The sequence below is a fragment of the Microtus oregoni genome, unplaced genomic scaffold (genome assembly GCF_018167655.1).
Source record: "Microtus oregoni isolate MIOR12 unplaced genomic scaffold, Mior012 000020F_ref0000438, whole genome shotgun sequence".
Lineage (NCBI taxonomy): Eukaryota > Metazoa > Chordata > Mammalia > Rodentia > Cricetidae > Microtus > Microtus oregoni.
Genome location: NW_024543079.1, coordinates 31,648,355 through 31,667,070, shown reverse-complemented (window position 1 = coordinate 31,667,070; position 18,716 = coordinate 31,648,355). Strand labels below are relative to the sequence as shown.

At 43.1% G+C, this 18,716-nt stretch overlaps 1 protein-coding gene across 5 annotated transcripts in view; it reads left to right on the top strand.

Moving 5' to 3' along the window:
- Window positions 1-18,716, top strand: part of Plcb4 (phospholipase C beta 4) — a 356,880-nt gene that overhangs the window by 272,603 nt on the left and 65,561 nt on the right. For all 5 annotated transcript variants that reach the window (XM_041671004.1, XM_041671007.1, XM_041671005.1 and 2 more), the window contains exons 8-13: window positions 268-347; window positions 2,453-2,506; window positions 7,963-8,044; window positions 8,904-9,004; window positions 9,656-9,713; window positions 16,989-17,097. In XM_041671004.1, the coding sequence (XP_041526938.1) occupies window positions 268-347; window positions 2,453-2,506; window positions 7,963-8,044; window positions 8,904-9,004; window positions 9,656-9,713; window positions 16,989-17,097 (484 nt within the window). The remainder of the gene's footprint in view (window positions 1-267; window positions 348-2,452; window positions 2,507-7,962; window positions 8,045-8,903; window positions 9,005-9,655; window positions 9,714-16,988; window positions 17,098-18,716) is intronic.

Genomic DNA, 18,716 nt, shown 5'->3' with positions numbered 1-18,716 from the left:
TAGAAAGCTTAGCAAGTCAAGCAGTGGTGGCATCTCTCTGAGGCAATCCAGTCTTTCTTTAATGCCTTGTAGATGCCACAGGAAGAATGAAAGCTGTATATTAAAGAATAAAATACAAGCATGTAAAATATAGATGCTGTGTGGTAGAAGGGGAGGAAAGGAGAGTATGTGGTTTGATTGCACAGAGGAGGTGGGCTGTCTAGTGAAAACACTGTACCTGCTGCAGAAGATTGCTCACTGGGATTTTTTTTTTCCTTCTATTTTCAGCAATGGGTAGAAGGCCTGAGATCAATCATTCACAACTTCAGGGCAAACAACGTCAGTCCGATGACATGCCTCAAGAAACAGTGAGTTTTGTTTGCAATTCCTCTTGTTCTTAGGAACTGTCTACCAAGTGTTCTAATCACTAGGTAAAGACTGCATTGCCTACAATCGGGCCAATTCCAGCCTGCCTTTCCTTCTGAACCCCTGAATTTGGAAGGTGACGCACACGCCTGTATTTATACCACTTAGCCAGGCACATGTAATGACTCCCCTTCACAAAACATGCATCAAAAAAACAACAACAAAAAAAAGGTTGATGCACAAAAGCCACTGGCCACTCAGTCCTCTAAGGGTTACAAGCATTGGGTTTATGCCTCCTAAACTCCATCTTCTGCTAGGTGCCTCTGCATGCCCAGCTGGGTACTAGGGTATCTCAGGTCTCCACTGAGTCAAGGCGACAATTTGAGGCTATAGCCAGGAGAAACATTTGAAAAAGCATCTGCTGCTGAGGTATAGCAGGAAGTCCTTCCCCCAGCAATACCACTTCCTGTTTAATATGCAATCACGAATCTCAGGGTTCTTTGAAATGTCTTTCTAAAATTTCAGTCAGTGATTCAGTCAAGGCCTGAAGATCTTACTGCAGCTCACTGTTCCTGGACTCCCAAGTGGTCTCCTACACTGATAGAGCTGTATCCCTGCTCAGGGTCAAGTGACAGTTTCTCAGATAGAAATCCCAGATAACCAGGGGTCCATAATTGTGTGTGACTGCCTGCTTTTGTAGGGGCTGTGGGTGGCAGGTAGCGGTGAGGTACCACAGCAAGCATATGTAGACCTTGTGGAGACAGTCTTCCCCTTCTGAAAAACAAGGCCCTAGCACCAAGAGAGTGACCCACTGATTCGTTGCCTTACTCTGGGGGCCCTCAGTCCTTTAGGCACTTCCTGCTCCTGTCTCCTAGAGGTTTGGCAGGTGTTGTAAACCCCAGCTTTGCTACTTTGAGCAAATCCTTAACTTTACAGTCCTCTACCGGAGAACCAGATCACCACGTAATGAAAGCAGAAAGCCTCTCGAAAGCTCGTCTTCCCATTTGCTGTGCAGCTGCCTCCCATCCCTCATTGTGCTTATTTTCTTAGCGAGAACCTAGAGACTGTTTCCTACTGTGAATGGAAAGCGTACTTACACTTGAGTGGCCAGTGCAGACACCAGCTCTTTGGGAATGGAGCTTCTGTTCATGCAGCCACAGGCTGCTTACCCACTGTGCGTCCTCTCCAGAGGATGTGTCTCCAGAGGAAGTCCCCATGCCTGGGAGATTGAACTCCTGTTGTGATGGCTAACTGAAACAGAGTAACAGAGCCAAACCCTACACCACCAAGGCTAGTGGCGCGTAGCCTATGAGGTCATGTAAAAACTAATTGAAACCCAAGTTTGCGTAAGCCAGTTCCCTGCCCATTCTGCTTCCCTCACTCTGTCTCTAAAACGTACCCCAAACAAAATAGCAACTTGTGCTTCTGGAACTAAGATAGAAACTTCCGCAAAGGTGTGGTGCTCTGCAGACTGTTAACGCCAAGGAATAATAGGAATAGGCGTCATTGGCTGAGAACAGTCTCGGTTCCAAGATGTACGGGAAAGTTCTCGTTCCTCATATGTCCCAAGAACTTGGGGAAAGCAGAGTTACCCACCACTCTGAGGAAGTCTCTGAGGGCTGAAGACTAAGCAGGGCTCCCACTCATTAACCATCCTACCTTTGGCAGCAGGGAGTGGTGAATCCCCATTGGTTCTCAGAGCGAGGCTAGACACTGGCATTACTTGTCACCCGGGTGTTTCACTGAAGAGGAAACCCAGCACAAGCAACAGGCACCATGGTTTGCTCAGTACAGACATTCAAGTTCTAATTCCCCTAGGTGTCAGATTTTCAAATATAGAACTCTCGGTTAAATTTGAATTTCAGACAATAGATAGTTTGTGATAAATATGTTGTAAGTGTTACCAAGACGCATTAAAATATTGTGTAACTTGAGTTCAATTCATATTTTACTGAGTGCAATAGAATCTGAGGGCCCTCAATTTGTCTCTTATCATCTGAGTTTTAGATTAGACGTTCTGTATGAAGAAGGCTTTCTTCAAAGTGCTTAATGATCTGGAACGGGTGCTGGTGGGACTCTCTGAGGCAGTGTTCCTCTTGTTTTCCAGCTGGATGAAACTGGCGTTTCTGACCAACACGAGTGGTAAAATTCCAGTGAGAAGGTAAGCGAGACATTCTTTGCGGCTCGCCTCACTGTCACCATCCCGAGACCCAGCCTGCTATAATGCAATTGCATGCGCTCATTGCCTTCAAGATATTTCTGGAAGCTTAGGTTCTGTCATTTCGTAGTTCAATTTGTAACAATCAACGGTGGAAATAAAGTTGCACCTCCCCCAGAACAGGATGCATCAACTGTGGTAAAGGATGTCTGAAATGTAGCGCTAAATTTTAATCTGTGACTCACCGGGCTCTCACGGTTCATGTTGTGTCCCCCCACTTATCTGAGCAACAGCTACCTCCCTTCCTCCGGCGAGACCCCCCCATTGTGAAGGTGCATCGTGGCAAGTCAGTGCCTCTGACCAACACCTCCCTGTCCAAGGCTGCTGCTCATTTGGTTCCTAGAGGAGGTGGGGCTTCCCCTAAATTTCCCCTAAATTCAGCTGCCGCAGCAGAGTGCCAGAGACTTCTGCATATACACAGCAGAAGCTTATTTCTCACTGTTTGGGGGGCTGATACATGACCAGGGTGCCATCAGGGTTTCCAGATTGCAAACTGATATCCTCCAGGGGTGCCCTTACCTGAAGAGGGCCAGAGAACTGTCTCATGTGCACTTTTATAATGTGCTAGTCCCAATCCCAAGGACAGCAAAACCACCTCCCAGAGGGCCCCGATATCAACACAGTAGAGTTCCGTTAGATTTTCACATCAAACGAGCTTCCTCCCTCATCAGCCCTAGTGAACAGTGACAGAAAACAAAAGGCAGATGGAACCCAAAAGGAAGAGGGTGTGAGCCAGACACGTCTTACCCACGTGTTCTCGAATAGTTCTGACACATTTCGTTCTGGGAGGAGTCCCTACGCTTCCCTCTTTTCTGTGTCTCACTTCCTTTCACAGTTTAGGGTTTGCTAGTGGCCTGTGTGTCTCTGTCAGGTCTTGTGAGGGTTGCTATGGAAATTCTTGACGAAACTCTCCCCGATCATATTACTTGATGTTTATGTAAGCATTCATGGACATCAAAGAAGCTGGGCTCAGCCCTAGGGCATCGTCTGTCCACATGAGACCAGGAGATATGTGCCCTTTAGCTTGAAGCAAACACAGACTCCATGTATACTAGCCCACGCCTCCCAGGATTTTTCAACTCAAATTCATGTTGATGTTGTCTTTGGAAATGACGTTAGTAAAGACATAGACTGACAAACAATGGAACCTAGAAGAGGACTGTCCTAGACTGATCCATCTTTAGCACACAAGACAGACAAGTCAGCAAGTGCAGAACGTTTGAATGGGTAGATGCGATTCAGCTGTGGCATTCTGGCTACTGGTTATTTCCAGGGTCATTTCCCTGCTCTATCTACGTACTTCATTCTACACCAAGGTTTCTATTCTGTACCCCTGTGCAAATGTCTCCGTCCCCCCTTACATTGTCATACAGAGAAGAAACACCCTAGATACCATCATTCTTCTCAGTTCTATAGCTATAGGGATCATGAACTTAAGCTCCCAGGTGACTTGTCTGCAATATGTATTTATGGGAGACTAGAATACATAGATACCATGAGGATGACCCTGTGTGGTATCTTTTCTATTAAACCTTTCATGATTGCTTACTAGGCTGCAGACCCCGAACGTTTGTTGTGGTCTTTAACAGATCCATATATAGGGTTCTTTGCTGCCTTGCTACTGCTCAAGTGGAGGAAGGTTTTCAATAATATTTTTCAAACAAGTCAGCTTTTTAGAAGTTTATTTTTAGGAAAAAAAAATCCCTGTGAGCACCCCTGTGGGGAAGACATTTCAGAAGTGTCCTTATTTTATTGAAAACTTTCCTAAACATGAACAACAGAAAGGTAGTTATTCATTGTTCCCGAGAAGTCTTGCCACACAGACAACGCATAACCATGCTTTAGAGAGTATATATGGTAGTGTGAGGGACTGTTGTGCTTCATTCAGTTTCTTTTTCCATGATAAAGATGGAAAAAAACGGATTGAGTGGAAACGGGAAGATTATGATCCAGGCGCCTCTCGCCAGTAACTCTGGTTCCACTCGTCTGCCTTCTGCCCATGATGTTATCATATCACAGTTCCGGTTCTCTGGGTCCCCGGGCAGCTTGTTCACATCCAAAATCATCACCACCACTTGCTAGAAATGGCCTAGCTATTTTGGCGTTGTCTTTAGCTCTTTTGACGTGGATTTTTTTTTTTTTTTTAGCTTTTCATTATTAATAGGTGCTTAACACAAGCCACCTGTGACTTGGGGTCAGGCTGTGAGAATTGATGGAGAATTGATACCAAGCCAACGAAAGGCAGATAACTCTCCTGGTAGATGGTCTTCCAAGCCTTACGTGGAAATCGTCCTGAATGTTTTAATGGATGTGAAGGATAAACACTTTTTAAAATGTCACTTCCTCACCACCCTTCTGGGGTTTTAAAATGGAAACTATTACTATAAAGCACATTGTGTTGAAAAGGGATCTGGCTGCGTAGTCATTGTGTGGCTTGGGCAAGGCCCCTGCTCTTGAACATTAAATCAGACTATAGTACCCGGAAATTGCAGGGATGATGGAGGAAGGAGCCTAGCTCCTTGCCTCTTGTTTCTTTTCTTTTTCTGTCTATGACCTTGCACATCCTGCCTTTCTCTCAGACGCACTTGCTTACCGAAGTTTATCGTCCCACTTGGAAAATAACTTTGCTGTCTCACATTCCTTGTAACCAGAATGTGACCTATGGCTAGAGAGTTGAGTGATGGAGACCTACATTCTTGTGGACAGTGACTGGAGGGGCCAGTAAAGGAAAGGCCAAGAGCCTCGGGTATAATAATATCAGCAACATGGTCTGCACGACCCATCCCTCATGTCCTGAAGCTGCAGCACCCTACAAAGGGCAGTTACCTGCTCCTTTACTGGAAGTCTTTTGTGACTGTGTCAGAAGTTGGGGTGCAAAAGTCTTAGAAACACTGAAGGTCACATATGGGCACAAAGTGGACTCCCTTCGTGTCTAGGCTCATATTCCCCTAGTCATTTACAGAGAGCCCTGGAGTACAGAATTTAGCCAGAGCTGTGGCAGGACTGAGCACAGCTCCAGTGTGCTTGCTTTCGTAAATTCCTCTCAGGGAAGGAATGACAGTTTATTTTGACTGAATAAAATCTCATTGAGAAAATTGACATGTAGCCTAGTTGCTTGGGACCTTGCCTAGTGTGTTCAAAGCCTTGGTTTCCCTAAATCGAGGTTTGATTGCACATGTCTTAGTCCTAGAACTACGAGGTAGTAGGGAGTGCATGGCCATTCTAGGCTAGAGACCTTGTCTCAAGAAAAAAAAAAATCTCATTGAGCACCTAGTAGCTTGAAACACCAAGCAGACCTCGTTGGCCAGGGAATCATATAGAAGTTATTATAATGTCACAGTCCCTTTATCAACGTACTATAAGTATGTATGTTGCCAAGAAATACTCCCATGGTGTCTAAAATGTCTCAAACTGTGTGTGATTAGTGTGTTGTTCTCAGAACCATGGTTGAAGAACATCTTTCTGGAAACCAGAGAATTCCGATTCCCTCCTCAGCCTCGTAATCACAGTAGATGAATTTTCAGACTCAGTAATGATTTGGAAAGGTGTCTGGAGCAAAGGCAGTAAACATTACTCTAGGGAAATAGTCTCACTGATGCCTCTGTGCCTATTTTCCATTCTGGCTTCTCTTTTTACATGCAGTGAGAAAATGTGTCTGTAGGCTACCCAGACTCTACTCACATCTCAGAAGTCAGCACCTCTCTCTCCCATCTCCTTGCTCCTTGACCTTCTTGTTCTAAGTTCTGTTTCTTGACACTTAGCTCGGCGCTCACCAAAAGACTGTTTTCATTACTTTCCTTCCCCATGGTGCCTTCCTTCTGCTTTGCAGGAATGGCGTGGACTCCATACTTCCTACCTCGTGGCCACAGTGGTCAGTTTCACCATGTTATAACCAGTCCTCTCTTATCCAGCAGCCTTGAGTAGGCTAGGAGGCCCCCAAGATTGCCACACACAGATTATTCACCCTAACCTTGCTGTGGCCTCTCAATTATTATATCAAGGCATACTTTGATAAAGTCACATTGAGTAGCCACTTTGGAAAGGTCAAATGGTATCTATTCCTAGTCGGTATCTAAAAGGTCAAATGGTATCTACTCCTAGTCGGTATCTAAAAGTTGAATGAACTCTCCAGACTTAACAAAAAATAGACATGCCCCTCTGCTAGAAAGCCATTATCTGCTTTCCTTGCTCGCCTGGCACACCTGCGCTCCACTGTTAGCCTCCCCTATGCGTAAATACATTTCTCAAGAACACTTAAAAAACTTCTTAGAGTCTTCATGGACCTAATATAAAACTATAATGGTTTAAACAGACACATCTGGATGCATTTATCTAAAGCTCCTTCCTCTGGGTCTAATTCGGCAAGCTGCACTCTGCAGCTGAAGCAGTGCTTTCTCACACTCACCAAGAGGAACTGGCTGTCAGTGCCTGCATTCACTGAACAGAAACAATGGGAAGTACGTGAAGGTTGGGTGTGAGACGCTAAAGCTCCATTGAAAAGCCACATTTCACAACTGAAAGTCATCTTCATCTTCAGTGAAGCCTGCCCATCTAAATTTAGCCTTTCAAGGACCATAGTAATTCATGACCAGGGCTTTTAATCTATGAGCAAATAAGCCCCCTGGATAGGCAGAGACAAAACTGGTTGCCATGTGCACAAGGTGTCTGGCTAACAAATATCCCCTAACCTTCCAAGCAGATAGTTTTCATTATAAGTATCTCTGACACATCTATAATGTGTGTAGGGTGTTCTCTCCTCCTTTTACATAAGGAAGTTTGGCCATTAGGTGTTAAAATTTGACTAGCATTTTTAGTGCAATTTACTACCAAAATTAACTAGTACAAACTAGTTAAAAGGCTATTCAGAAATGCCATGTCTTAGGAAGTGTCATGATTCTGATGAAATAATGAATTGGATCCTGGTAAAATCCTAGACCTTTAGAAGGCTAGCATAGCAGGGTGTCTCAAGGGAGTTTAGATGAAAACAGCCAAAATATGTCTGGTACTGGGTGTCCACTGTCGTGAATATGCAGGCCAGGAGAACAGGAGCCACAGGCCTTCCCTACATGCAAACCTCATTCATATGCACTTTGAGAGCCACTAGACCATCAGCCACTTTCCTGTTTCTTCCCAACAACACCAGTTCTTAGGTTTTAAATGGATCGTTGCATTTGTCCAATGCTCACTTGTTCACAAGCACCGAAAGGACTAGAATTGGCTCTGGTAACCAGAGAGAAGAGTTAATATGGGGTTATGTAAAACACTGTCAACTAAAAGGTAGTTTTATTCATTTTTCCTTCTCCCTAAACCATTCATCTCTAAGGTATTTGGACTGTTGCATCAGAGAAAACAGAATGAGCAGTAACGCGTTGTTTTTTTTTTTTTCTCTCCTGCTCTAGTATTACTAGAACCTTTGCGTCGGGGAAAACGGAAAAGGTGATCTTTCAAGCCCTCAAGGAATTGGGTCTGCCCAGCGGAAAGGTATTGACTGACTTAACCATATTCCTAAAACCATTGTCACTGTTGTTTGTTGGTCCACCCATCTGTGATAAGCTAGGTTACTATGTTAAACGGGCACCAGTGGAGCCAGTGACACAGACAACAGTTAATTTTCCTTCTCACCTTCCACTGACCATGCTCACACTTTTCAAAGTGTTTTCAAATCCAACTATTTCACTTCAAGATGATTTTTTTGTCAACTTTATTAAGGTGAGATGAAAAGGGGGCAGCTGTTCTTTCTAGTTTATGGAGTTTATTTTAGAACACCCAGCCACACTGCCTTAGCCTAGCCTAGCATCAGCATGAATTATTAACTAATAAATTCAGTTCCTCCACACAGCCTTGCAGGATTTCATGAAGGATTCCTTTCTGTCTCGTCCATTTATGCTCACGACCCTTTGTATTCAAGCCATTGAAATTAATTTTTGTACTGCAAGAGAGACGTGTGTCTCCGACTCTGTTTAAAAGTTTTGCTTGAAAGTTACATTTCAGTGTGACAGGTAAATCCCATTGGTTGCTCTGTGATCCTCTAAAAATTCACAAAATAGGTGTCATTAAATATTGGACTTGATTATCCAATATCCACTACGGGAGCACTTACTTTCCTCCCTCAAGGAGAGAGAGAGAAATTTCTGTATATTCAATCGCTGAGAGATTTCCCAGAGAAAGCCGTGCTGGAGACAGGTGTCACCAAGTGTCTCACGTGTCATCCACGCCATCATGATCGCTGGGGAAGCCTCATTTGCTATGCCCAGGGCTTTACTTCAGGACCTTATAGATCACCGCTCTTTACGAAGGGAAAAGATGTTCCTTCAATGCCTGTCCTTTTTCTTCTCCACAGAACGATGAAATTGAGCCTGCCGCATTTACTTATGAAAAGTTCTATGAACTGACACAAAAGATTTGTCCTCGGACAGACATAGAAGACCTTTATAAAAAAATGTAAGTTCTCGTTGTGAAGAAGTGTTATGCTATCTTTGCCCCTATAAATTTTGAAACCATCTTTGCTGTAATCTTTAAGTATATGTTGCTAGCTCTAGTATATCTAGTTAGGGTTACATTTTTCACCCTTTAGTTTATTAGTATAGAAATCCACTCTGAGGGTTTTTTTTTTTCTTTAAAGAAACTTTGACATAGATTAATTACAGCACTTGGAACGTGTACCCACCCCCCCCCGGCATTGGCTTTACTAACGACCTACAATTTTAACCTGCTCCTTTAGGTATTAACCCATTATGTGAACTAACTAGATTCGATTTGGTTGGAATGTTAATATGTGGTTGAGAAGTTCATTCATTCCAGTTAATTTCAAATGGATGACTTACATGTTGTTTCTGAAGGAATGTCTTTTGGTAGAGCTAAAGAACTGCATATTACAGGCAATTTCTGTGACCTAGTGGGAATGCTATCTTTCCTTTGTTGCTGTTCTTGGGTTCCTCTTTCCCCCTCTACAGGCCCTGACCACTCTTGAGAATTCACCTACTTCAGGGTTAGAAAATGAGTTTAGAGTTATGCGCAAATGTCAACATGTAAATCGTACCTACTGTAGCATCATATACAGAAACTTACTTTTTCTAATACATTTCTTTTCAGCAATGGAGACAAAACTGATTATTTAACGGTAGACCAATTAGTGAGCTTTCTAAACGAAGTAAGCTTTTTCATACATTAACTCCATGAGTCTGTGTGCCGTGGCTTGCCTCCCCAGTGTCCTCACTGCATGCTTGCGTCACGCACCCTTACTCGCTTGGCTTCTGACCCGCTGATCTTTCCATGATGGCTTGACCAGGTGCAAAAATCAGCCGCCGCCTACCTGTATGTCCTTGTGCCTCCTCCACGCTGGCTTTGCGCACCACTTCCTGTCGGTTTCACGCTGTGATGTGTAGCTCTGGTTCCGTGTGTATGTGTGAAATTTGTAATGTATTTATTGAATTAAATGTGTCTGTGTTTTTTTTGCAAGATGATTTTTTAAGGTACCTTGAGTCGAGTCTATATTGATCTCATAAATAGAAAGAGGACAGACTGAGTTTATGTTACTATATTTGGATTCTCCGTTGCTAACTTCCCCTCAAACCTTTGCATGGACTAGAAACCTATATTTTTGTCTTTTAACGGTTTGCATGTAAGACAAAGATGTAGGTTCAAAATTTGACCCTTGAGCTTCTAGGCAAAATATAGCGTTAGGCCAACTAGATTGCAGATTAAATTTTCATTCTTTATTTTCAAAACAAACTCAGAGCTGAATATGGAACACAATTCATTTAGCAACTAAACCAACAACAAAATTTGCTTAAGTACAAGGAAAAAATATTTTAGAACAAGCCACAACTTTTGTTATTATAACCAAAAAGAACCTTTTTTTTCGTGTACAAAGTGTTTTTTAGCAAAACCCACAGAGGCTCTTTTTAATCCGAAAAGAAAAATTCACCTTTCCCCATAAACATAAATAGTCAGAAAAATGTGAGTAAGGAATGGACAACACAGTCTTATTTGGAAAAAAGTTCACAATCATACCATACAACAAGGGCATGCCTGAAGAGACAGGACTGGGCTGATGGAGTTGTGCGGTGGAAGAACACATACCCAGCATCCATGAGCCCCTGTGTTCAATCCCCAGCAGGGGGGTGGGGTGGGGAAGCATCACATTAGACACCAGGTAATGCCTCAGCAAAAAGAACGGGCAGTCCCTGGTGTGCCACTTTGCACAAGCAAATCACACCTTTGCCAAAGGTCTTCTCTTCCTGATGTGTGCAGGCTCATGGGTTCCAGTTCATAGGGCTACACGTCAGAAACTGTTAACACAATTACACATGCGCTGAGACAACAAAGAGAGGGATTCTATATACCCACACAGATGCTTCCGCCTTTGAGGAATCTGCTCAGGGCAATGCAGTATTTATTCACTTGAAAATGTCCTAGGTCTTTCCAGTCCTCTCCACTGTAGTCATCTGAATCCTGTGATTGTAATCTTTACCCAGATATTAGCCCTATTCTTGTACAACAGTTCTCTGAAATTAACTGGTCCCCCTATATTCCTTAGCCCTTCCTCCTCCTTCTTACTGTTGGTTTTGTTTCCGGTAGCTTTTTCGTGTACTTTGGCTCATTGATAATCTTAAATCTGATAAGATGGGCAGGAATCTGGCTTTCTAGGTGGAAAACATTATGAGAGGGAGAGAGGAAAAAACCCTAGCTCATGGTCAGTCCATCAGCACTTCCTGGTGAGAGAGAGAGAGGAGGAAACCTTAACTCATGGTCAGTCCATCAGCACTTCCTGGGCCAGCATGCGCTTCCTACTGCCCTGCACTGTTGGAGTTCAGAACCAACTCTAAAGTCCAGAGGATAGGTGCTGCTCTTGCACCTCTTGTAGGATTCATTTCCTCTCACAGATGGTTTTCTTTGTCCAGTTAGTTATCACATTTCATTATTCCAAAGGATTTTAAATTTTTTACTCATAAAACGTGTAAGCTTTTACTTTTTAAACCGAAGTATATGAAGAGAACAGGTCTCTCATACTTCTCTGGCTCTGCCCTCCATGTTCTTTATGATGAAGCAAGCATTCCCTGTCGCTGCTGCAGTAGACCATCACAGGCTTTGTTCTTTATATTTCCTTTCCCTTGGCTTCTCTTTAAGCAAAGAAATACCCTGAATGTTAGATGAGACTGGTGGAATCGGCATGATTCTAGATTTCTGTAGGTTCTAGAAAGGCAATAGGACATTCCAGAAAAGTATCTGCCCTGGGATTTTAATCACAGTGTCATCTCCAAATATGGCTTTCTTTCCCCTCCACTATCACCCCACATCCCCAGGCCCCGCCGGCTTCTTGCACATCCTATGTACAGTTCTACTCTTATCCCACTGATTTCTCCAGAATCAAAATAGCTTTAGGCATGGCAGCTTCAGATCCTGTAATGCAAGGAGACAGAGCTCATCTGGAATGGCAGTAGGGTTTGGAACATAAAGGTCTGTGACCTTAAATAGATCAGGCCTCAATGTTTTCTAAGGACCTCAGCAGGCAGTTTCACTGCTACATGGGATCCAGCGTCATGCAGCAAGATAAGAGAAAATGAGGAACACTGGAAGGACAAGGCCCTGGTCAGCATGTATGCAAATTTCAGGGTATCTGAGAACCAGTTATAACCACAAAAAATCAATAGGTGCATACACAACAGGGTTCACTGACTGGTGCTGACCGAGGAAAAGAAAGCCCTTTCCTGTCAGCCTGTAGCATACTGGCTTCTGCCATCGTCCAGCCTGTAAATCTCACTCTTTCTTTCTGATTAGTGTACTAATCTCTACCTTCAAGAGGTAGAAAAGGGAGAAAAATTTAGTCTTTTACTTAGTTACTGTGTAGGGTATGTGCCTCTCTTCCCTCAGTGGTAGCTTTGAATTCATTTCTCATCTGCTTTCCAGGGCCTCTTAATCACAGATGGCCATAGCTTGAATCCCCAGACAGGCAGCATTAGTGTCCCCCAGCAGCATATTAGCAATGCAGATACTGAGTCAGTAACCTGCGCTTAACAAGATGTCCAGGCAACATGTGTGCAAGCGGAAGTTGTGCAGCGCTGTCAAGGCTAACAGGATGACTTCTTGGGGTGCTTAGTGGAGTGGCGGGGGAAGGGGAATCTGAGCATAATAAATATATTTTGTCGTCCTCCATAAAGAATTTAGTCAGACAGGTTCACGCTCACAGCTAAACCTTTAGGATCACAGTGTCTCTGGGTTCTATCCGGTGGATAGAAGGAAACGTCCTTCACCAGAATCATGAAGAACGGCAAGCTAGAGTTATGGAGAACTGGCAAAGGTGCATGCTGAGAGCTGCCAGCATCAAGCTCTCCTATCACCTCAGCTGTGTGTGGCAGGACTAATGCAGTCTCTAGGGTCAGGTGATTTCACTTTTTCCCCCTTGGTTAATAAGATAAATTTATTTCAGTGCCACCTCCGTTTCTGTTTTGCTTCCAGTAAGCATAACAGCTAAGGAAGTTGATGGAGAATTGAGGGCTGCCCAGAGAGCAGGAGAAACCAAAATAAGAAAGAGGAAATGGGTCTTATATGGAGACAGTTAAAAACAAAGACAAAACATAACATGACTTTATTTTATCGCTGGTTATCTACTCCCTCACACGCATCACCACACACAGGAGCACATTAGAGTTGAAGCTGGTTTTTACATGTTTTAATTAGAAGTATGTAAGAGAGTACCTAACTCTGTTCACTTTACAATACCCTTGTTCTTAGATGAGAAGATAAAAGGGAGAGGAAGAGGGGAGAGTATTCTATCCTATGTGAGCCCAGCCTTGCCAATTGTTCAGCTCCCTTTCTATACCATTTCAAAATATTAGCTCAGCATCCATCTCCCCCAGTGCACTTGTACCAAAGGCAGTTGACACATTTTCTCAGTAAAGCTAAGGACAGAGTTGCGGGGGCTTCCCATGGTAGATCTCATTTGCTTGGCACAGGTTTCCATGACCGACTCTTCAGAGCTATTTAGAACCTCATTTAGAAAGCTCTGGATGCCAGGAAGTGAGATGCTGGGCTTGTTGTTTATCTGAGTGGAAGTTGATGGTGTCTCAGAGCTGTGGCGACCTGTTGTGCTGTGCTGTCTCTGACTTGAACTCTTCTGCACGCTGTTACTCTGAGGTCACCTGGATGTGATGGTGTGTAGCATCCTTCCTCACTAGGATGAAAAAATGCAAACCTTACCATTTGTTTCCCTGCCTCTAGATTATTTAGAGGGACCAGGCTTTGTCACCTTTTAAAATGTGAAAATTTGGGGGAAAGAAAAGATTAATTTTCTGGCAGAGCAGGTACAAAGACAAAGTGGAATTTTATTTTGTCTGCACTTAAATCCCTTTGCTAAGACTATAAACACCTTAGCTAGCGAGTATGGATATGTGCTGTTTTCCTGGCTATTCCTTCTACTAGAAAGATGATCTTATGAATATGATGCCCTCTAATTACATTTTAATGGATAAAGCTTAATTAGGAACACAGGTCATATTAGTCCTGCCTTGCATTATTTAGTTAGATGGGATTTTCTTGCTTTTGTTTTTTTGTCATGAAATAAAATGCTTGTGGTTACAGTTTAAATCAATGCTTTTTCCTCTTTTTATTTCTTTTCTATCTTCCTTCCTTCCTTCTTTTTTTCCCTCCTTCCTTTCTTCCTTTCATTTCTAAGAGGGCCAGCCTCCAGTCTGCTATGTAACATAAGATGTCCTTGAGCTTCTGATCCTCCCGGCCCTGCTTTCCAAGTGCTGCAATTACACAGACAAGTTCCACCACACCTGATCTGTGCAGTACTGGAGATTTAGCCCACAGGGCTGAGCAAGCAATAGAGGCACACCTCCTACCCTAGAGCAGGAATGCTTAAATTGAGCAAGTCAGAATTACCGGGAAAGCTTTCTAGATCTGCTTGCATCCCAAATAATTCCTGGTTCCACCCGGGGACTCTGTTCCAGGAGGTCTGTGGAGAGGCCCCCAGAATCCAGTCTTTAAACTCTCCCAGGTGATGGTGATGCTGCTCCTGCCATCCACACATCACATTTTAAGCAGCACCATGTTAATATGTACATGTGTAAAAACACCCAGAAATGTCTGAGTTTCCTTCCCCCTTTCCCATTGTATCTGTTTTCTCCCCCATAACTGTATCCCATTTTTCTTCCTCTTCTTAAGTCACATGGATTTGCCCCTTCAGTTATCTATGTCCCAAATACTCACCAGTGATCTCCTATTTAAGTCAAAGGACTTAATTTTACTAGGGAAGAAACAGAGGATAATTGAGTGTAACTATGTCAGATATGAAAAGATCCCTTTCCATCCCTTATCCATCTTATTTAGTTCTAGTTTATGGGAGGAAAGATGTCTAGAGAGTGATTAGGATTTTATTTCTTTGAATGCTTTTAAATGATTCCTCTCACCCCGGGGGAGACCTTAATCCCCTTGTGTTACTAGCAATGTCTGCTCTAAGGGAAGGTACACAAGCCAGGAACTGTGCTGGAGACATAAAAACACACTCACACAGACAGAGACACGGGGACACAGGTCATCCTTGATACAAGAATGCCAACTTTTTTGTGCTCCAGGGAAGCTTATATAGGTATCCTTAACTGATAGCCACGCCCCAGCTCTTGGGATTTCCAGCTATAAAACCCACCAGAATTTACCCCCCTGCCATCAGGAACTCATGAGGGCCTTGTGCTCACAGCAGCTGCAGGCACAGGAAAACAAGTTGTTTTGCTCAGTTCGCTCCAGCAGGCAAAGAAAGTCAAGGGGGCCAGGGGTCTGCAGCCCCCAACACCTTTGAATACTGGGGTCTGCTGTATGCTGTATCCGATCCTTATGGGGTGTAGCGATCCTTACAGGTTCTAGCATGTCTTCACTTGCCTGGCATCCCACTGTCCACATCAGTTTCCCTTTCTCTACAGATTTCATCACTATTCTCTAAAGTATCAAGCCCTGCTATTAGCATAACAGTTTCCAGTCTAGCATTGACATGGACATAATCAGTAATATTTCAACAGAAGAATGCTTCATCAGGATAAGCTGTCAATAAATATATTGATTCTTTCACTTTAACACTTTTAACTAAACGGTACAAGGGGAGTCTAGAGACATCTATGCTTTAGCAGTTAAAATAAAGTGTTCCATTGGCCAAAGGTATTGTTCTGTACATAGCCCCCCTTACAGGTGACCATCCCTCAGCAGAGAAAAAAGGGGCCATATGAACAGTTGCTTCTTAAGCATCTTTCCAATAATATTATTGCAACTCTGTGCATGCATCTGGGTAAAGAGTTGTTGCCAAAGTATGATACGTTAAGCAATTCTTGCGCACATCTGCTTATTGGCCCATCAGTCTCTGAAAGCTTACATTTTATTCATTTGAGAGAGGACATAATGCAATCCTGTCATCCACAGTGAACTGTAAGAAAGTTTAGTGGATCCACTGCCTCCAGACACGCGCCGTGACATATGCATACCCATATCCACACGTACATACACACGCACATATATAAGCTTGCACACACACATAGCTTAGTTAGGTAGTGAGTAGGTAAATAGGCTTCTTGCCATTCCAGGAAGACAGGGCAGCCTCAGTGCAGGAAGTGTGTTACTCCTTCAATGTCAGAAGCATCTTGGGTGCTGACTGAGAAAGGTGGCTATTGGCAGCTTCCATCAGAGCCTCTTCCCTGCACTCTGCTGGGGACTTCTTCCAGAGCAGAGTGCGGGTACAGCTGTAGAGAGAAGGTGCCCTGAGATGCTGTATTTTAAACTTGATGATTCTTTGCTGATTCATTTCCATCATTACAATTCTATCATCTTGGAAAACTGTGACTCCAAGAAAACAAAGTTTACAGAGTGCTCAAGAGAAAGTAGGTAAAAAAGTAGAGAAAGCTAGGTTAAAACTTAACTATTTACTTTTCTGACACTCAAGTTTAGGGTTTTTTTTTTTTTTGTTGTTGTTGTTGCTATTGTTTTGGGGCTTTGGGCCACTTAGTACCTGATATGGTTGCTTATTTTCTTTATTTTTTCTTTTTCTTTTTAAAGGTAACCTCAATACTAGATTTTTAAATGCTGTAGAGATCCTTTTCTCTCATTTTTTTGCACCTATTTGTGGCAAGTCACTGACCTAAGGTGTAGGAAGTAGACGGCAGTGCAGTTGCCGTTCTCACACGTTCATGTTTTCTTCAAAGTTGAAACAGGAGGAAACCACACAGCTCCCCTTTTTTCACCGTCCAGCTCCAACAGCATAAGTCCAGAGATGAACTTTATGTAGTATAGTTCAGGGAGAGAGCCAGGAAGGCAGTGAAGTCTGATCTCCGTAATTACAAATATGAGCGTCTAGATGGATCTTGTTGTACAAATTATATGCGTAGAAATCTCTTTCAGGATGAGGAACGTGGGTCTAAATGGAGTTATTTTCTCATCATAGCACCAGCGAGATCCTCGGCTGAATGAAATTTTATTTCCATTTTATGATGCAAAAAGAGCAATGCGGATCATTGAGATGTATGAGCCTGATGAAGATTTGAAGAAAAAAGGTAATATAAATGAGAAAAAACATATTAAATTTTGTTTTTTTATTTAAACAAGAAAATGTACATTTAAAAACCTTGAATTATAATTAAAATATCTTAAATGCTTTGGGGGCACTATAGATTCAAAGATTAGTAATTAATTTATTCTTTTCTTGCTTTTAAACTAATTTAGCTTGTATGTTCTATCGAGTGAATCCACACTGTCTGAAGTATCCCACTGCAAAATGTACTGTGTTGATAAGGACATTGTAGTGATAATCCCTTGTATATGCATATATATTAAGTTTTAATTTTGCATAGTGCTAAGAAGACAGTCTCTATGTGCAGTCTTTGAAAAGAATTTGTCACATAAGAACACGTGCACCTACCTTTGCTCCCTTTTGTTTTGCTAAGCTGAATAAACTTAGTACTTAATTTGATACTTGACCCCTGGGTTGGAAGACAAACACACTGATAGGACACTAACTAGTCTCAGCAAGTTGTCCATATTTCTGGATCTTTGTCCCTTTCATTTGGTTCGGAAACAATATGTAGTTCAACTAGTAATCAAAGGAAAAGTATGGGGACAACTGAAGTGCATCCCTGCCGCAGGGACATGCCCGGGAGCCCAGGAGCCCGACACTTGGCAGCCAGGAGGCTATGCTTGCTTTGTGAGGCTCTTTTTTTTTTTTTTTTTTTTTTTTTTTGGTCATTATGACCAGGATACTTGACAGAAGCAACTCATGTGGGCGCAAGGATTTATTTGGGTTCATTCACATTTTCAGGGAAGTTTAGTTTGTCGTAGCAGAAAGGTGTGGTGTCAGGAGTGTGAGGCACCTGCTCACATCCTAACAGGACTAGAAAGCAGAAATATCAGATCCAGACACACCCGCAGTGACCTTCCCCCACCAGTCAGTTCTGTAACATCCAAAACATGGCCACCCGCTAGGGACCAGGTGTCCTAACATGTCAGCCTGTGAGGGACATTTCACATTCAAACTGTAACACTGGGAGTTCAAGACTGAATAAGAAGTGTTCACGCTGCCCCCCTCTGCATCCTGAAGTCAGCTGTGACAAGAGCAGCTGTTCCTCAGCAACTGATGATGTAATGATTTGTGTCTTTGTTATCCTCGGGTCCTTTCAAGCCCTGATTATAACTGACACCAGCTTTAAAAAAACACACACAGCTTCTCCCTTTCACAAATAACAGAGAATTAAAGCCTCCTTTTGACTTAATGAACAATGTAAGAGGACAGCTCAAAAGACACTTCTCACAGAGTTGTAAGTGTTCACAACTACCTGGGGATTGGGAGAGTAGCTCAAAAAGTAGAAAATGTGCCTCTCTGGTAGCTCAGCATTTCCTCTTGCAGGTGTGTACCCTAGAGAGTATCACACAGTCTCCAAATAGTGGCTGTCCCATGCTAGACCTCTGCTTCTTCCATGCTTTCTGCTAGGAGCGGGTGCCATGCAGGCCTCTAGCTTTCAGTGTCTTCTGTAAACATATGACTTTCAGAGTAAATCCTCCAGTCCTCATCTCAACCATAACCCAGGAGCCTGCAGTAGGCCTGCTTATCTGCATATTGAACAGGTGTGTTTGCAGCATGGCTTGGTTGTCCTGTCTCCATCCCTCTTCTTTCGCAGCC